The sequence below is a fragment of the Salmo trutta genome, chromosome 4 (genome assembly GCF_901001165.1).
Source record: "Salmo trutta chromosome 4, fSalTru1.1, whole genome shotgun sequence".
In the NCBI taxonomy this organism is placed as follows: domain Eukaryota; kingdom Metazoa; phylum Chordata; class Actinopteri; order Salmoniformes; family Salmonidae; genus Salmo; species Salmo trutta.
The window spans coordinates 949757-970156 of NC_042960.1; the positions used below are offsets into that span (position 1 = coordinate 949757).

At 46.6% G+C, this 20400-nt stretch overlaps 1 protein-coding gene across 6 annotated transcripts in view; it reads right to left on the minus strand.

Annotated features, from left to right (window-relative positions):
* The window catches only part of LOC115190080 (catenin delta-1), a 44139-nt gene extending 23761 nt beyond the window's left edge, over positions 1-20378 (minus strand). For 4 of the 6 annotated variants that reach the window (XM_029748563.1, XM_029748577.1, XM_029748557.1 and 1 more), the window contains exons 1-7: positions 8370-8522; positions 5897-5965; positions 5407-5532; positions 2595-2884; positions 2386-2470; positions 1309-1499; positions 676-786 (exon numbers count right to left, since the gene is read on the minus strand). In XM_029748563.1, the coding sequence (XP_029604423.1) occupies positions 676-786; positions 1309-1499; positions 2386-2470; positions 2595-2884; positions 5407-5532; positions 5897-5965; positions 8370-8507 (1010 nt within the window). In that variant the 5' untranslated portion in view covers positions 8508-8522. Of the gene's footprint in view, positions 1-675; positions 787-1308; positions 1500-2385; positions 2471-2594; positions 2885-5406; positions 5533-5896; positions 5966-8369; positions 8523-20016 lie in introns of those variants that run through there. The other 2 variants (XM_029748586.1, XM_029748595.1) reach the window with 2 other exon arrangements.
* Between the last annotated feature and the right edge of the window lie 22 nt (positions 20379-20400).

The following is a 20400-nucleotide window of genomic DNA, read 5'->3' on the forward strand; positions in this document are numbered from 1 at the left end:
AAGTAATGTGGTATATTGTTTAATTTAATTTTTTGTGACCTGAAACTTAACAAAAATGATCCCCTGCCCCTTTAAGGATGGGAGGTTACCATGGTAACGTGACTCGAGTCATGTTTATCTTGTGAGACAAGCAGCAGGGTTGTCTTCTCTTCCCTAGCAGTTGAAACTCAAACATTGAAAAACAACCTAACTTGTGAAGAAAACAAATATAAATAGCCAAGAAACACAAGGACAAAGGCTTACTTCAGTGGACTTCATCTTCAAGTATATTAGACCAACTTTTATGTCTGTGCACAAAGCTTCTAAAAATGAATCTTTCACTCAACTCCAGACACTGTGCGAGGTGGGATAGGCTATAGGATTCCTAGTTCTTTGACTTTGTGGGATTAATTTACCAGCTATGAAACAAAAACTGCAGAAATACTTTGAAAATAGCTACTGCAGCATTTAATCACACTTGATTATTTTTATTCACAAATGTGAGTGAAATGCTGGCACTGTGGAGCCCTGGCCAGCCACCAACATGGCTGGTGAAACAGACATCTGACCCACCAATGACAAAATGTACCCGCGTTTGGCAGGTGGTGGGTGTTCATTTTAAGCCCTGGTCTGGACCTGCAGGCTTGGATGTGAATACCCCTGATATATCTACAGTACGCCACCAAGGAGTCTCACCTGTCCAATGAGGCCATGCTACCCCTCTCTCCCTGGGCCAGGGGTGCACCTCCCCAGTAGTACATGTCCCCTGCTCCACTCATGTCTCCATCTAGAGTCCCTTCATAGCTCCTGGGAGGGGAGAGAACAGGTAAGGGGTTAGTATGGAGTGAACACTACTCCTGTGATGGAGTAGACACTACACTGGTAGGGGTTAGTAGGGAGTGGACACTACACCGGCAGGGGTTAGTAAGGAGTGGACACTACACCGGCAGGGGTTAGTAGGGAGTGGACACTACACCGGCAGGGGTTAGTAGGGAGTGGACACTACACCGGCAGGGGTTAGTAGGGAGTGGACACTACACCGGCAGGGGTTAGTAGGGAGTGGACACTACACCGGCAGGGGTTAGTAGGGAGTGGACACTACACCGGCAGGGGTTAGTAGGGAGTGGACACTACACCGGCAGGGGTTAGTAGGGAGTGGACACTACACCGGCAGGGGTTAGTAGGGAGTGGACACTACACTGACTGAATAAACAATCAGGGATACAGAGAAGGAGACCAGAAATTACTGCACAAATATACCAACAGAAATGTCACACACACAACCTCGTCCCCCTCACACACTCCCTCCACACACACTGGGGCATGTACCCTGTCCTGCGGGGCGGTCCGTGGTTGAAGGCTTGTTGGTTGCGTGGTACTGTTCCGTAGTGGATGGCCGGTCCCATGCCGTAGTCTGCCTCGTCATATCCCACACTCCTCTGGTCATCCTCCAGACCGTACGGCTCCGGGACAAACCTCTGCATCCCAGACAGCTCCAACGCACTGCCCATACGACCCACCTGACAATACAATATCATCACGTTAATACACTCTGCAGTCCTGACAGCAACACACTGCCCATACGACCCACCTGACAATACAATATCATCACGTTAATACACTCTGCAGTCCTGACAGCAACACACTGCCCATACGACCCACCTGACAATACAATATCATCACGTTAATACACTCTGCAGTCCTGACAGCAACACACTGCCCATACGACCCACCTGACAATACAATATCATCACGTTAATACACTCTGCAGTCCTGACAGCAACACACTGCTCATACGATCCACCTGACAATACAATATCATCACGTTAATACACTCTGCAGTCCTGACAGCAACACACTGCCCATACGACCCACCTGACAATACAATATCACCATGTTAATACACTCTGCAGTCCTGACAGCAACACACTGCTCATACGACCCACCTGACCAATACAATATCATCACGTTAATACACTCTGCAGTCCTGACAGCAACACACTGCCCATACGACCCACCTGACAATACAATATCATCACGTTAATACACTCTGCAGTCCTGACAGCAACACACTGCCCATACGACCCACCTGACAATACAATATCATCACGTTAATACACTCTGCAGTCCTGACAGCAACACACTGCCCATACGACCCACCTGACAATACAATATCATCACGTTAATACACTCTGCAGTCCTGACAGCAACACACTGCCCATACGACCCACCTGACAATACAATATCATCACGTTAATACACTCTGCAGTCCTGACAGCAACACACTGCCCATACGACCCACCTGACAATACAATATCATCACGTTAATACACTCTGCATCCCAGACAGCTCCAACACACTGCCCATACGACCCACTATATTTAACACACACGCCATATGACCCACCTGTGGCTGTGCTACGTATGGGTCCAGCTGGTTCCTGCTGATGGCTCTGTATCCTGAGTCCAGGGTCCGGTACCCATCAGCTGGCCTGGAGGAGAGAAGTAGAGAGGAGAAGAGGGGGGAGAGTTGAGGAGGGAGAAAGGAGAGAATATACCCGTTGTCTCCCAACTCTACGTCTATGGATAAAGAGACAACAGATCCATCTGTTCTACCTGTAGCGGTCGTCCATGCGTGCTCCCCTGCTCAGGCTGGCGTAGGTCTCCCCTATGGAGGGAGGGCCCTGGCGGTAGTCCTCGTACCCCCCCGGGGGTCCGTAGTGGTAGTTTCGGGGCACGGTGTTGGTGGGGTAGTCCATGGGAGGACCAGGCTGTCTGTAGACCCGCTCCATGGGGGTGGTGTAACCCCCTACACCTGTCATAGACCCCCCTCCATCCAGGGAGAGGTTGTCAGACACAGAGGGGATGACTGTACGAGTCATGGTAGTCTTCACTACCTTCTTTACCTGGGGAGAGGGAGATGACATGAGTCAGGGGAGAGAGGTTAGTGTCAGACATGGAGGAGGTGACATGAGTCAGGGGAGAGAAGTTAGGGTCAGACATGGAGGAGATGACATGAGTCAGGGGAGAGAGGTTAGTGTCAGACATGGAGGAGATGACATGAGTCAGGGGAGAGAGGTTAGGGTCAGACATGGAGGAGATGACATGAGTCAGGGGAGAGAGGTTAGTGTCAGACATGGAGGAGATGACATGAGTCAGGGGAGAGAGGTTAGTGTCAGACACGGAGAAGACATGAGTCAGGGGAGAGAGGTTAGTGTCAGACACGGAGGAGATGACATGAGTCAGGGGAGAGAGGTTAGTGTCAGACACGGAGGTGACATGAGTCAGGGGAGAGAGGTTAGGGTCAGACATGGAGGTGACATGAGTCAGGGGAGAGAGGTTAGGGTCAGACATGGAGATGACATGAGTCAGGGGAGAGAGGTTAGGGTCAGACATGGAGATGACATGAGTCAGGGGAGAGAGGTTAGGGTCAGACATGGAGATGACATGAGTCAGGGGAGAGAGGTTAGTGTCAGACACAGAGGAGATGACATGAGTCAGGGGAGAGAGGTTAGTGTCAGACATGGAGGTGACATGAGTCAGGGGAGAGAGGTTAGTGTCAGACACAGAGGAGATGACATGAGTCAGGGGAGAGAGGTTAGTGTCAGACATGGAGGAGATGACATGAGTCAGGGGAGAGAGGTTAGTGTCAGACATGGAGGAGATGACATGAGTCAGGGGAGAGAGGTTAGTGTCAGACATGGAGGAGGTGACATGAGTCAGGGGAGAGAGGTTAGGGTCAGACATGGAGGAGATGACATGAGTCAGGGGAGAGAGGTTAGTGTCAGACATGGAGGAGATGACATGAGTCAGGGGAGAGAGGTTAGTGTCAGACATGGAGGAGGTGACATGAGTCAGGGGAGAGAGGTTAGGGTCAGACATGGAGGAGGTGACATGAGTCAGGGGAGAGAGGTTAGTGTCAGACATGGAGGTGACATGAGTCAGGGGAGAGAGGTTAGTGTCAGACATGGAGGAGATGACATGAGTCAGGGGAGAGAGGTTAGTGTCAGACATGGAGGTGACATGAGTCAGGGGAGAGAGGTTAGTGTCAGACATGGAGGTGACATGAGTCAGGGGAGAGAGGTTGGAGAGGAAAGGAGGAGGTGACATGAGTCAGGGGAGAGAGGTTGGAGAGGAAAAGGAGGAGGTGACATGAGTCAGGGGAGAGAGGTTGGAGAGGAAAAGGAGGAGGTGACATGAGTCAGGGGAGAGAGGTTGGAGAGGAAAAGGAGGATGGTGACATGAGTCAGGGGAGAGAGGTTGGAGAGGAAAAGGAGGAGGTGACATGAGTCAGGGGAGAGAGGTTGGAGAGGAAAAGGAGGAGGTGACATGAGTCAGGGGAGAGAGGTTGGAGAGGAAAAGGAGGAGGGTGACATGAGTCAGGGGAGAGAGGTTGGAGAGGAAAAGGAGGAGGTGACATGAGTCAGGGGAGAGAGGTTGGAGAGGAAAAGGAGGAGGTGACATGAGTCAGGGGAGAGAGGTTGGAGAGGAAAAGGAGGAGGTGACATGAGTCAGGGGAGAGAGGTTGGAGAGGAAAAGGAGGAGGTGACATGAGTCAGGGGAGAGAGGTTGGAGAGGAAAGGAGGAGGTGACATGAGTCAGGGGAGAGAGGTTGGAGAGGAAAAGGAGGAGGTGACATGAGTCAGGGGAGAGAGGTTGGAGAGGAAAAGGAGGAGGTGACATGAGTCAGGGGAGAGAGGTTGGAGAGGAAGAGGAGGAGGTGACATGAGTCAGGGGAGAGAGGTTGGAGAGGAAAAGGAGGAGGTGACATGAGTCAGGGGAGAGAGGTTGGAGAGGAAAAGGAGGAGGTGACATGAGTCAGGGGAGAGAGGTTGGAGAGGAAAAGGAGGAGGTGACATGAGTCAGGGGAGAGAGGTTGGAGAGGAAAAGGAGGAGGTGACATGAGTCAGGGGAGAGAGGTTGGAGAGGAAAAGGAGGAGGTGACATGAGTCAGGGGAGAGAGGTTGGAGAGGAAAAGGAGGAGGGGACATGAGTCAGGGGAGAGAGGTTGGAGAGGAAAAGGAGGAGGTGACATGAGTCAGGGGAGAGAGGTTGGAGAGGAAAAGGAGGAGGTGACATGAGTCAGGGGAGAGAGGTTGGAGAGGAAAGGAGGAGGTGACATGAGTCAGGGGAGAGAGGTTGGAGAGGAAAAGGAGGAGGTGACATGAGTCAGGGGAGAGAGGTTGGAGAGGAAAAGGAGGAGGTGACATGAGTCAGGGGAGAGAGGTTGGAGAGGAAAAGGAGGAGGTGACATGAGTCAGGGGAGAGAGGTTGGAGAGGAAAAGGAGGAGGGGAGAAAAAGATAAGTGAGAGAAAGTAAGGGGTGTGGAGGCAGAAAAGATCAGTCAATTAGCTAATGTCATTCACAATCCTCAAGTGTCAACTGTGTGTGTGTGTGTGTGTGTGTGTGTGTAAGTAAAGGAAGTACCGTAGTTTCTGTGCGGCGCGTGGTGCCATCTTCGCTGGTTTCCACGGAGATGACGGGGGGCACCTCGTGAGGGTCCTCCTCCACGGTAACCGTCTCCTGGACGACTTGACCAGGCTCCATCCTGTACTGAAGAATGGAGACAGACACCGTTACAGACAGACAGACACCGTTACAGACAGATAGACACCGTTAGACAGACACCGTTACAGACAGACAGACAGACACCGTTACAGACAGACACCGTTACAGACAGACAGACACCGTTACAGACAGACAGACACCGTTACAGACAGACAGACACCGTTACAGACAGACAGACACCGTTACAGACAGACAGACACCGTTACAGACAGACAGACAGACACCGTTACAGACAGACAGACACCGTTACAGACAGACAGACACCGTTACAGACAGACAGACACCGTTACAGACACTGTTACAGACAGACACCGTTACAGACAGACAGACAGACAGACAGACAGCTTACATGTGTCCCGTTGACGTATCCCTCGTTCAGTGTGAGCCTCTCTATGTCCGCATCACAAACACGCCCATTCTGTAGAGCGGAGGGGAAGACAGGAGTTGTTTACACAAGTGGGCAGTGTGTGTGTGTGTGTGTGTGTGTGTGTGTGTGTGTGTCAACCGCAGGGCCAGTGGCCAAGGAGGAGCAGAGTTATTCCAAACATTCAGAGGAGCAGGTTAACGCAGGACACAGAGAATGTCATGACATCACAGCCCCAGGCTCCTTTCACACACACACAGGCAACACCACTATACCATTCAGTCAACCCCAGACATTTAAGCAGAAATACACTAAGTACAGAGTAGACAAATAATTCAACAAATGAAGAAGCGAATGAAAAAACCATGAATGGATGGACAGAATGGGTGAGTCATGGAGGAGGATGAGAGACCGGTTCTGAGCAACAGGGCTGCCAGCAACACAGAAAGAGCCTCAGAGAGAGCAGGGCGTGTGAGAACCTGTCAGTGGCTTGTCAGTTGGCTGTGTGTGTGTGTGTGTCTGTCTCAGTGGGGTTCTCAGTGTGTGTGTGCCTGTCAGCTATGTAAACAGGGTGAAGACCAGGCACATTCCAACCCTGTCTGTTCTCCAGAGATACAACACTGACCGACCAGACCAACCATGTCTGTTCTCCAGAGATACAACACTGACCGACCAGACCAACCCCGTCTGTTCTCCAGAGATACAACACTGACCGACCAGACCAACCCCGTCTGTTCTCCAGAGATACAACACTGACCGACCAGACCAACCCTGTCTGTTCTCCAGAGATACAACACTGACCGACCAGACCAACCCTGTCTGTTCTCCAGAGATACAACACTGACCGACCAGACCAACCCTGTCTGTTCTCCAGAGATACAACACTGACCGACCAGACCAACCCTGTCTGTTCTCCAGAGATACAACACTGACCGACCAGACCAACCCTGTCTGTTCTCCAGAGATACAACACTGACCGACCAGACCAACCCTGTCTGTTCTCCAGAGATACAACACTGACCGACCAGACCAACCCTGAGAGAGGAGAGGAGACTACGTGTTTTACGTGTAGTGTGTTTCTAAAATGCCTGAGGGTTGTAAAATGACACACCTCAGTGTGTTTGCTTACCAGACAGTGTGTGTGCGCGTGCGTTCACAAGTAATCTAAAGCTATGCGGTCACTACGTCCAGATAGTGTCTGACTGTGTCAGGCTTCCCTAAGCAGGAAGTAGACATGGTAAACAGTAACCTAGACCAGGGATTGGACAAAACCCAACCAAGCGGTATACTATTTGTAAAAATAAAGTTTATTTTTCCTCCTCTGTTCTCCCTTCTGCTCAGTGTACACATGCTGCTCTTCCTTGAGAAAAGCACCAAAAATGACATTCAGTAGCTACTAGCAGTGCTTGTATAATGTTGAGCTGGATTTGCCTCTTTGCAATTGGTTTATGTTCATTTTCACACGTTAGCATTTAGCTAACATTCTCAAACTAAATACTGCCATTCTACTATCTGAACGATCTGTAATATTCTGAAACCTTCCTGAACTGACCAGAACACAGGATCAGCCATGGACTGGGATCATTAACACTGAAAATAAGGTAGAATGTTTTATCACATATGAGCCTTAGGAATGTCTTCTAGCCAGATTTATAATATGACATTTCTCTCTAGCCTATATGAGAATTTCACATGTCAACACCGAACGGCCACAAAAACAATTGTACCACAAGTCTGCTGCAATGCGTAACTGCAAAAACAACCAGATGTGGCACCAGGCTACCTTGACATGGCATGCACATCCACAGAGATGACCTGGGGGGAGTTAGACAAGGCTGTTTCCACCATGGCCTGGGACAGAGGCCAGGCTGACAGCATGAGGGATGGAAGTGGACGGTCATGATCGGGCAGATCAATGATGGCTACAGGAAGGGTTGCCCAATGATGGCTACAGGAAGGGTTGCCCAATGATGGCTACAGGAAGGGTTGCCCAATGATGGCTACAGGAAGGGTTGACCAATGATGGCTACAGGAAGGGTTGACCAATGATGGCTACAGGAAGGGTTGGCGGGACGACGGTAAGCCGGTTTGTGTGAGGCAATGGGTGACACCGTGGGGGCTAGGATTGCAAAATTCTGTGAATTTCATGAAAAATTCCACAGGTTTTCCGTAAATCCTCCAATTTCCTGCTTATTCCCTCCTGGAAGATATCGGAATGTTGCAACCCTACCAGCAGCTATGGAGGTGACGGCATGGATAGTTACAAGGACGGTTGAACGGTGATGAAACAAGGGAGGATGAAATGATGGCTATGGGGGTGATCCCATGATGGCTATGGGGGTGATCCCATGATGGCTATGGGGGTGATCCCATGATGGCTATGGGGGTGATCCCATGATGGCTATGGGGGTGATACCATGATGGCTATGGGGGTGATACCATGGGGGCGAGGCGTTACCTGTAGATTGGGGGGAGGGCGTGGGAGGGTGCCTCCGCACCTCCTCTCCTCCTCCAGAGCGCGAGTCAGACGCTCAAACTGACGCTCCTGCTCCCGCACGGAGGCCAGGAGAGAGGCTGCACTCTCACACTGCTCCATTCACACTGAGTAGAGAGGACAGGACAGGGTTCAACCACCCAGCCCCACACTGAGTAGAGAGGACAGGGTTCAACCACCTAGCCCCACACTGAGTAGAGAGGACAGGGTTCAACCACCTAGCCCCACACTGAGTAGAGAGGACAGGGTTCAACCACCTAGCCCCACACTGAGTAGAGAGGACAGGGTTCAACCACCTAGCCCCACACTGAGTAGAGAGGACAGGGTTCAACCACCTAGCCCCACACTGAGTAGAGAGGACAGGGTTCAACCACCTAGCCCCACACTGAGTAGAGAGGACAGGGTTCAACCACCTAGCCCCACACTGAGTAGAGAGGACAGGGTTCAACCACCTAGCCCCACACTGAGTAGAGAGGACAGGGTTCAACCACCTAGCCCCACACTGAGTAGAGAGGACAGGACAGGGTTAAATCACCTAGCACCACACAAAGAGGAAGGACAGAGTTAACCTGGCACACACAGAATAAACCGTTTTTAAACCACATTCCATACTCTGTTATATTCACACACACAGAGACACAGACAGAGACAGTTAACCCACAAACACACATTACAGTGATGCTGTACAGAGAAGCAGCAGGGCGACAGGATGCTAATCACCTCCACACTTAGAGATGAACAGCATGAGAGAGAGGAGGAGAGGAAGAGAAGGAGAGAGAGAGGGGGGATAGGAGAGGGAGGTTGAGGAGATACAGGAAAGAGAAGAGTGGGAGAGGAGAAGGAGGAAGAGAGGAAATATGTCGAGTTACAATAGGAGTGTGATGGGGGGGGAGAATCACATGTTCTTAGGGAAGGGCTGTGGCAGGTGGTGCTCGTTAGCACCTCTTGTCTTCCACAGAGGCAGGTGAGAGCGAGATGAAGAGAGGAGAGAATGAGAGAGTCAGAGCGAGCACCACAGGTTCTAGAAGTCTATTTCTGGGCCCAGAGTTCACACCCATCAGCTCCTGACTGAGCCCAAAACAGAACCAGAAAGTGGAACGACAGTAAAAGACGGAACGGACCTTAAAGACACAGTGCAGTGAGAAACATGATTTTACTGTGTTTTATATTCACACTATGGAGGTTGAAATAATACTGTGAAAATCATAATGCCCTTTTAGTGGAAGAGCTGTTTGAAGACTGCCTGGAATTTCAACCTGTTTTGGTGGGATGGGGTTTGTTAATAGACCAATAAAAAACCCTCTGCCAATAAGAGCTAGTTCTGCGTTTCCCCTCCCCACTCAGACCACTCCCAGACAGCCCGCGCTACATTCTTGCTTGAGAAATTACTCTTAGCTAACAAGCTATTTTTTTTCTGTTTGACCATTTTAATTAAAAACAATCACAGCAAGGTACTTCATTGTTACCCACAAATTATTTAATATTGAGAAAAACAGCTGCATTGGACCTTTCAACTTTAACAAAACCCAGATCCACAAGCAAAATGTTAGGTTGTCGAGGAACCAAACGTAGCTAGAGGATTCAGGACAGAAAACTTGGCTTAACTGGACCAACCATAAACCGACAGAGATTAACTTCCTGGTCAAGTCTTGGGGAAATCTGTAAAAAATAGGAGTGGGGGTCTGAAATAATTTCACTACTCGAATAGCATCATGAATCTTTGTCAGATATCCGGATATTCAAAATACATGCGTTTTCTTTTTAAACATACGTTTTTAACCTGAGCTCTTCTGCACGAGGGTGACAGCAGCAATAGAGTGCCAGCCTGCTGCCGATGGGCCGGTTAGTAACGTATGAGAAGGGAGCGAGCAGACGGAGGAAGAGGAGAGACACCAAGGCAACTCAGCTACAGCCATGACTAGCTAACTGGTAGCAGTCACAATGTTATTCATCATACAATGTATCATCATATAAGTGGCGGTCTTGAATAGAGTAGCCTAGAGAAGAGCCAGCTTTACACTGACTATACAAAACATTAGGAACACCTTATAATATTGAGTTGCACCCCTCCCCCACATTGATGCCAATGCTTCCCACAGTTGTCAAGTTGGCTGGATGTCCTTTGGGTGGTGGACCATTCTTGATACACACAGGAAACTGTAGTGTGTGAAAAACCCAGCAGCGTTGCAGTTCTTGACACATACCGGTGCGCCTGGCACCTTCTACCAAACCCTGTTCAAAAGGCAATTAAATCTTTTGTCTTACCCATTCACCCTCTGAATGGCACACATACACAATCCATGTCTCAATTGTCCACTCCCTACTAACCCCTATCAGGCTTCTTTAACCTGTCTCCTCCCCTTCAGCTACATTTACGTCATTTAGCAGACGCTCTTATCCAGAGCGACTTACAAATTGGAGCTACACTGATTGTATCAGATTTAACAAGTGACATCAATAAGGGATCATAGCTTTCATCTGGATTCACCTGGTCAGTTTGTCATGGAAAGAGAAGGTGTTCTTAATGTTTGGTACACTCAGTGTAGAAAGCTAGGCTAATGCTGTGGCCACATGCTACACTTTCACCCCAAACCCCATTCAGATAAAACAGCCTACCTGTTGGTTGCTGGTTGTAGCTTTCTCCCTCTCATTTGGCTAACTTTTAAATTGGGTAATTTTATTCCGTCTAGCGTTGCATTAGTGAACCCTCGCTCCACATTGAGCCTCTTTGATTGGCCAACATAAACAACAAGCTACACAGTGAAGGCTACCGGTCGACTACCAGTCTGTGGCGTCATAAAAACTGACCTACATAAAAAGTGTTTTATTCAACTAAGAATCTGAAATGTCATGGTATATTCTTGTATGTAACAATGTCACATGGATATTAAAATATAATTTAGAAAAAGTCCCCCCCCCCCCATGTTAAAATGGCCCCCCCAAAAAAAAGTCACAAAATGTCATACTCACAAAAGTACTTCAATCCTAACGTCCGTTTGGATATTTGAATATTGGAATAACCGTTCACATACCTAGTTCAAAACATAACCGATTCAGAACCACATTAGCCTACATGGAATCAGATCCTTCTTGAGCTCTAGTCATGCCGGAGGACCAGTCATCCAAATCATTTTCACCCTTCAATCCTGTCTCCAGTCAGCCACTGACAGTATTCATTACCGTACAGTAGCAACCCCCCCACCCAGTCTGCAGCTGTCTGTGGAGAGTGGATGAACAAAGAGACGTGTATTACAGTAGGTCTGGTATCTGGTCATGGTGACATGAGCTTTATCCTTGAAAACTAAAAACAGAACATCAAGTTTCAGTGAACTTGCTTAATCTCTTCACCCACCTCTTCTCTTTCCGCTTCACACACCCCTCTCTCTCTCTCACACACACACACACACTGTCTCCCCCCCTCACACACACACACACACACCTCCGTCACACATTCCAACGGGAGTTCTGGCATGTCACATCCTGCCTCAGCTGTTCAGGTTGTCTTTGTGGATTATCCTTCACTTTTTCATTTATCCACTCATCGGTCTCTCTCTCTCTTTCTACCTCTCTCCCTCTTTCTCAGCCCTGGAGTGGTTGCAAGGGGACTTTCTTTCCATTCCTCTAATGAATTCATATCTCAAATCAAATGTTAGTCACGTACACATTTTGCTGATGTTATCGCGGGTGCAGCGAAATGCTTATGTTTCTAGCACCAACAGTGCAATAATACATAACACAATACACTAATCCAAAAAAAATAAGAAATAAGAACTAGAAAGAATGATAAAAGTTGGCCTCATTTATCAGCAAAACATATTTTCAAGGTACCTCTAAAGCAAGCTAATGCATTTAAATTGGGCTCATAGGTTTACACTGACAGGGACAAAACACACTTAACAAGGCAGGACAGGTTCAGATGGGTAGCCTTGTACCACATACAGGCCTCAAATTTCCCAGCGGCATCGACATCCCCCTTGTGTGGCCGCAACGCCCCCCGAAAATCCTTGCCTTGCAGCCAGAGTGTCCGTTGTGCCCTTGGGCTGAATATAATCATTATAATTCCCTTCTCCCGGCTGCCAATCGCCGTGCTCCAAAGCACCTCTCACTCACATGGCTCTCTCATATCTCAATTGTTATTAGCCAACGCCAGTCTCGTGATCAGGTCCTTCTCACAGGCATCTCAGCTCTGAAGTAGGCTCAGAGTGAAGACGGACACGTCAGGGATGCTACGGTGATCCTCCTTCTTATCCAATTCTGAGGATGTTAGAAGAACTGTCCACATTCACTTTTCATCAGCCAACAAGATGAGTAACAAACAGCAAAAGCACTAGCCTATGTCAATATACTATCCCCACAGTCCAAAAGTTCACCTATTCTATTGGTCAGATTGGAATATTTATTTCTTGCACAGAACAGATAAATAGCCAAATAATTTATTCACATTATAAGCACAGCAATGCGCACACAGCAGTAGGCCATAAGCGCGAACATTCTAAAATCCAATTAGCGCGAAAACTGTTTTCCAAAGTGCACCGAATGGTTTCATATGACAGATGAAAATATCCTTCAGAAATTCAGAAAGAGGGAAGATGGCTCAACTAGCATGGGTTGTTAATAAGACTAGGATTATCATCAACTAGCATGGGTTGTTAATATGACAAGGATTATCATCAACTAGCATGGGTTGTTAATATGACAAGGATTATCATCAACTAGCGTGGGTTGTTAATACTAGGATTATCATCAACTAGCGTGGGTTGTTAATAAGACTAGGATTATCATCAACTAGCGTGGGTTGTTAAGACTAGGATTATCATCAACTAGCGTGGGTTGTTAATAAGACTAGGATTATCATCAACTAGCGTGGGTTGTTAATAAGACTAGGATTATCATCAACTAGCGTGGGTTGTTAATAAGACTAGGATTATCATCAACTAGCGTGGGTTGTTAATAAGACTAGGATTATCATCAACTAGCGTGGGTTGTTAATAAGACTAGGATTATCATCAACTAGCGTGGGTTGTTAATAAAACTAGGATTATCATCAACTAGCATGGGTTGTTAATAAGACTAGGATTATCATCAACTAGCGTGGGTTGTTAATAAGACTAGGATTATCATCAACTAGCGTGGGTTGTTAATAAGACTAGGATTATCATCAACTAGCGTGGGTTGTTAATAAGACTAGGATTATCATCAACTAGCATGGGTTGTTAATGACTAGGATTGTGTCTTTGGCTGCTGGATAATGAAAGAAAGTTGAGAAGATGAGAAATACTAATATCACATTTACAAAAGTATTCAGACCCTTTACTCCATACTTATAGTTGAAGCACCTTTGGCAGTGATTACAGCCTCGAGTTTTCTTGGGTATGACGCCTCCAGCTTAGCACACCTGTATTTGGGGAATATCTCCCATTCTTCTCTGCAGATCCTCAAGCTCTGTCAGGTTGGATGGGGAGCGTTGCTGTACAAATATTGTCAGGTGTCTCCAGAGACGTTCGTTCAGGTTCAAGTCCGGGCTCTAGCTGGGCCACTCAGGGACATTCAAAGACTTGTCCCGAAGCCACTCCTGCCTTGTCTTGGCTGTGTGCTTTGGGTCGTTGTCCTGTTGGAAGGTGAACCTTCACCCCAGTCCGAGGTCCTGAGTGCTCTGGAGCAGGTTTTCAAGGATCTCTCTGTACTTTGCTCCATTCATCTTTCCCTCGATCCTGACTAGTCTCCCAGTCCCTCCCGCTTAAAAACATCCCCACAGCATGATGCTGCCACCACCATGCTTCACCGTAGGGATGGTGCCAGGTTTCCACCAGAAGTGACGCTTGGCATTCAGGTCAAATAGTTCAATCTTGGTTTCATCAGACCAGAGAATCTTGTTTCTCATGGTCTGAGTATCTTTAGGTACCTTTTGACAAACTCCAAGTGGGCTGTCATGTACCTTTTACTGAGGAGTGGCTTCCGTCTGGCCACTCTACCATAAAGGCCTGATTGGTGGAGTGCTGCAGAGATGGTTGTCCTTCTGGAAGGTTCTCCCATCTCCACAGAGGACCTCTGGAGCTCTGTCAGAGTGACCATCGGGTTCTTGGTCACCTTGCTGACCAAGGCCATTCTCCCCTAATTGCTGCAGAAATGTTTTGGTACCCTTGCACAGAACTGTGCCTCAACACAATCCAGTTGTCTCGGAGCTCTACAGACAATTCCTTAGACCTCATGGTTTGGTTTTTGCTCTGACATGCACGGTCAACTCTGGGACCTTATATAGACAGGTGTGTGCGCCTTTCCAAATCCTGTCCAATCAATTGAATTTACCACAGGTGGACTCCAAGTTGTAGAAACATCTTAAGGATGATCAATGGAAACAGGATACACCTGAGCTCAATTTCGAGTGTCATAGCAAAGGGTCTGAATACTTGTAGATAATGTATTTCTGTATTATATAATTGTTTTGTTGCAAAACTGTCTAAAAACCTGTTTTGGCTTTGTCATTATGGGGTATTGTGTGTAGGTTGCTGAGGATTTATTTTATACATTGTAGAATAAGGCTGTAACGTAACAAAGTGTGTGTGTGTGTGTGTGTATGTATGTATGTATAGAGTGAACAAAAACACAACAAAGTGTTGGTCCCATGTTTCATTAGCTGAAATAAAAGACAGCAGAAATTTTCCACAGGCACAAAAAGCTTATTTCTCAAAACAAATGTACATCCCTGTTAGTGAGCATTTCTCTTTTGCCAAAATAATCCATCCACCTGACAGGTGTGGCATATCAAGAAGCTGATTAAACAGCATGATCATTACACAGGTGCACCTTGTGCTGGGGACACTAAAAGGCCACTAAAACGTGCAGTTGTGTCACAAAACAATGCCACAGATGTCTCAGGTTTTGAGGGAGTGTGCAATTGGCATGCTAACTGCTAACTCCATCAGAGCTGTTGCCAGAGAATTTAATGTTCATGAGACAAACTATTTGCACCCCGCTTGTTGGAGAGAAAATGTTGCTGGTTTAAAGCTTATTTTCTGCAATTATTCACATTCTGTCATTGAAATGTTCTCTGCACACACTTTTATAGCTCATTTTCTTGCAATTCTATACATTGTGCCATGTCTAATGTGTATTCATATGATATTTGAGTGATTAAATCTATGTGCTAAAAAAAAGATGACATGGACTAGTTATAAGATTTTAAATAGCTCTCTGAGGTATGCAATGACTGACATGACAAGAGGATAACTGATGATGTACTACCCAATATCAAAATTTCACCTTGTGCATTCTACTATTACAACTTTTAAGAGTAAGTTGAAAGCCGGGCTGAGTTTCTTAAAATTAAAATAAAACCACTGCCCTGGCAGATGGCCTTGGTGCCCTGGCAAATTGAACACCTTTTGAAGCCAAATGGCCATGCCCCTAAAATCATGTGCCAGATTTCTAGGATTCTAGGTCTGCGTTCAGACAGGCAGACCAATTCTGATGTTTTTCCCACTAATTGGTATTTTGACCAATCACATCCGATCTTTTCAGAGCTGATCTGATCAGATTGGTCAAAGGACCAATTAGCGGAGAAAAAAATATCAGAATTGGGCTGCCTGCCTAAACACAGCCTTAGACTGTGTTGTGAGACACAGAGACAGCAGCTGTTCAGAGACCAGAGGTGAGACAACAGTGATATAAGGCTCTGTCACCCTCAATGTGCTGCATGTAATGTTGACCTCACTCAGCATGCCAGGTAGGGTTCTAGGATATTTCTATCAGCTGTTGAAAGACTGAAGGTGACACCAGTTGGCTAGGATTCTAAGTTCTTTGTAGAGTGTGTTGTAAGACACACACAACGGCTACTGAAACAGACAGCAGTGATATCACGCTGTCGCCCTAAAGGCTGTTGAATGAGACAGCAGAGATATCACGCTGAGTCAACCTAAAGATTTGCTTACCACCATGTATGGCTGTACCGTGGTGTTGTGTTTCTGTGTTATATTACATTACTTACAGGCTGTGGAAATCATTTCCCTTTTCAAGGAGAATAAAGTATCTAGCCTAGGCTGTATGCATATATGGAGATCTGAGCATCAGGCTTCGTCAGTATTTCTAACAGGTCCAGCACAGGCCTTAAGTGCAGGTGGAGGCCATCGTTGGCCCTCCATTATTAAAGCAGTTAGCCCAGTGGTGAATCCTGTGTGTCCACTGATGGGATAGCATGGGTATTAGACAGCTAAGCCATTTACTGCTCCCGACCCTACACAGTTCTCACACACAACTAACCCGCCAATGTGCATGATGCATTCTCAGTCAACACATGTAGGATTGTAGGTAAATACTACTAACTGAGCTAGATCAATGCCAGCAGCATACCACCCTGTAACCCAATGCTGGCTTGCCCCTGAAGCTAAGCAGGGTTAGTCCTGGTCAGTCCCTGGATGGGAGACAAGACTCTGTTGGAAGTGGTGTTGGAGGGCCAGTAGACGACACTCTTTCCTCTGGTCTGAAATAAAATATCCCAATGCCCCAGGGCAGTGATTGGGGACATTGCCCTGTGTAGGGTGTAGTCTTTTGGATGGGATGTTAAACGCGTGTCCTGACTCTGTGGTCACTAAAGATCTCATGGCAATTGTCGTAAGGGTTGTTAGCCACGGTGTCCTGGTTACATTCACAATCTGGCCCCTCATACCATCACTGCCACCTAATCATCCCTAGCTTACAATTGGCTCATTCATCCTGTCTCCAGGTCATTGCTATAAATGAGAATGCATTCTCAGTCAACTTACCTGGTAAAATAAGGGTTAAAAAAATAAAACACATCTGACGAAAATATCAAAAATATAATAAAATAAACCATTTCTTAAAAAAAAGAGTCTCAGTGTGACCAGTTATATCTCCAGATACAAAAGTCACCTCACTCAGAAGCAGTTAGCTTCCACTGACATGAGGCCTGATCCCTATGTTTCCATACTACATGGAAATAATAGTTTTATAGTGGTTTGGTAGTAATATGCAAGGACCACACACAAACTTGATTCCCCAGTGTTTACCGAGTGTCATGGCTGCTGTGTAGTAAAGTATTGTTGTGGTCTGGTCGTGTGTGGTAAAGTCTTGTTGTGGTCTGGTCGTGTGTGGTAAAGTCTTGTTGTAGTCTGATCCCTGTACTGGTGCTATGTGGTAAAGTCTTGTTGTGGTCTGCTCCCTGTACTACTGCTGCTGACTCAGACACATTTGAATGGCTGGTGACAGAAACGGGCAGTTGGTGTGTGTGTTTTAACCTTGGTCTCAGTCCAAACACCACCAGTGCCACTCCTAGACTTCCGCCTATGTAACACTCCCCGCAGGAAAACTAAATACTGGCCAGAGTATGGTGGCCTTTGACACACACACAGTAGAGGCACATTGAGCAGTGCAAGACAGACCTTCCAAGTTCCAAGCAACAGTACAAAGTTAGACATGTTAATTCTCTGACTGGGGAAAAGGGAGTCAGATACACAGCAGCATGATGTCATGCTCAATCAAATATATGGAGGGAAGAGAATGTGAAATAGCCACACCCGTTGTTTACATACAGGTAGAATGGAGTCATGCACAACCAGTAAAGGTGACCAGGAAATGAAATGGCTGACATGTTCACTCTGAAAACCAATGGCAAATGATTGCATTTATTTTTTTAACACCAAGTTAACAGTTCAAATATAAACACACCTCAGGTGTAGCACCAAACCTAGAAAGGTGCAAATCCAGTAAAAGCAGACTTCCGTGTGTCTGTGCCACACCCATAGCATGACTTGAAAGGCTGTCATTACAGAGGTCCATAAATGATACTCCTGGCATAAACAGCATCGACTGTGTGCTGGAGCTAGGCTACTACATTGCTAGGCTACAACTCAAGTCACTAGGAACTCAACGACAGTCATTTTTACCCGCAAATGTAATTTGTGAGATGACTTTCAATTTGGTGAAGTAAACTACAACTACTGAAAAGAGAGCATGTACTAAATCGTCTCCTCTCCTTCTCCCAAATTTCAACTGGTCAATGTTGCCAACTGTCAAACATTTGGCCGTGTTGCGCTGGAACCCCCCAGCTGACAGCTAAGATAGTTTGACATGTGTATGTATGGTGCTCTTTTTAATCAATAGATACTGGTAGTGAGGAGCGACAAACCACAGAACTGTAGCATACAATATAAAAGCAGAACAAACCAATGCATGGCCCTGGTCACGTCTGGTGGAGACCCTGCATTGAAATAGTGTGAACTGAGAAGGTGGCAATGGCATCGCCGTTAGACTCTTAAGTCTTTGTACATACCACATGAGAGTGCAAATGAAACAACCACGCCTGACTCTACCCCACCCATTGGCAGGCAGCCTAGCGGTTAGGAGTGTTGGGCCAGAAACCGAAAGGTTGCTGGTCCAAATCCTGAGCCGACTAGGTGAAAAATGTCAATGTTCCCTCGAGCAAGGCACTTTACCCTGATTGCTCTTGTAAGACACTCTGGATAAGAGCTTCTGCTAAATGACTATGTAAACCCATCCTATTCCAAAACGTGGCCAAGACCCACAAAACAGGTTCTTCTCTTCATCTCCCCCCCACCCCCTTTCTATCTTGCTCTCATTGTGAATATATCAAAGAAATCCAAGACATGAAAAGAGGGAGCCACCCCTTCATAACAGAAAAGGAGAAAAAAAAAAAACACGGATGGTGTTGGACAATTATTACTGTACACCACCGTGTAATGTTACAGTAGTCGTTAGTACACTTTGCAGCTGTTTCATGCCTTCACAACGTACATCTAGATATATCTCATCCTTTCCACAGGCATTTCTTACAAAGAGTCTTGGCAAATATGACAGGAGATAAAGTTTAGGCCAGAGCAAACACTTCCTAAACAATGTAACGTTAGTTAGCTACCTTGGCCAGTCGAGAACAACTTCTCACAAGAGTCATTAACGCTACACCACTGCTACACATCAACCGCATTAGAAAAAAAGACAGCTAAAAGTCCCTCTAGACATGATGGTGTAATAGAGACCTGTGATAAAATGATTAACGTGGACTTTGACTCATATTTCGTGAGCGTGCTGGCCAACGTCCATGTACCTGGTAGCTCACTCTCCCGAAGGGCTTTGACCTAACGACTACAGTGTGCCCAACTTACTGTCTGCCGGGAGTCAGTAAAACACATGGAACTTAAGTCCAGAAAATGCTTGTTAGGTAGACAATTTTGTAAACTTCACATATATCAATTGCTTGTTGGGTAACGTTAGCTAGGTGACAAACGTTAAACTCGCTCTCAAAAAAACGTTAGTTCGTTGGCTGGTTCACTAGCACAAACTAACTAGCGAGCTAACGACGATTGTTTCACGCTAATGTTAGCTTATTAATAAGTAACTAAGCAAGTCGCTATTATTGGACAGTAGTACAATGAGTGCAAAACAAATACAGCAGAATACTGTAGCTATATTATAGCTAAGCTACAAATTCACTAATAGTAAACATCTAACGTTAGCTAACCAAACTACAACACCGCTAACGTTAGCTAGTTAGCAAGCGGTCGCTAGCTAACGTTAACTCTTTTTTATATACGTTCAGACACTTAAATAAAATGATTGAAAAAGAAATGTACTGAATTACCAATTTCGGGTGGTTCTTTTGTTGTTTTCATGCAAGTCCCCAGACGTTGTTTGAACAGGGATCCAGGCCTATCGCAACACACTCAAATTTCCAACTGCTGCGGTAGCAAGTCGTTGCAATTCCAATTCTGGGCGTTCTTGCCCCACTGCACGACCGAGTAGCAAAGTCGAATCTCCACTATTCACCAAATAGCTTTACCTAGATTACATAAACATGGGTAAACTAACGCTGAAAGTGAATAGCTAAGCAGCCATTGACTGTGTACTCTTTTAGGACCAACCTAGAATAGATAATAGGTATGTTCCTCGGCTTGTTCACTGCTCTTCCACCCAGACAGTTTTCCTATTTTCCCTTCCCTGAGTGCGAGATGACGAGCACACACAC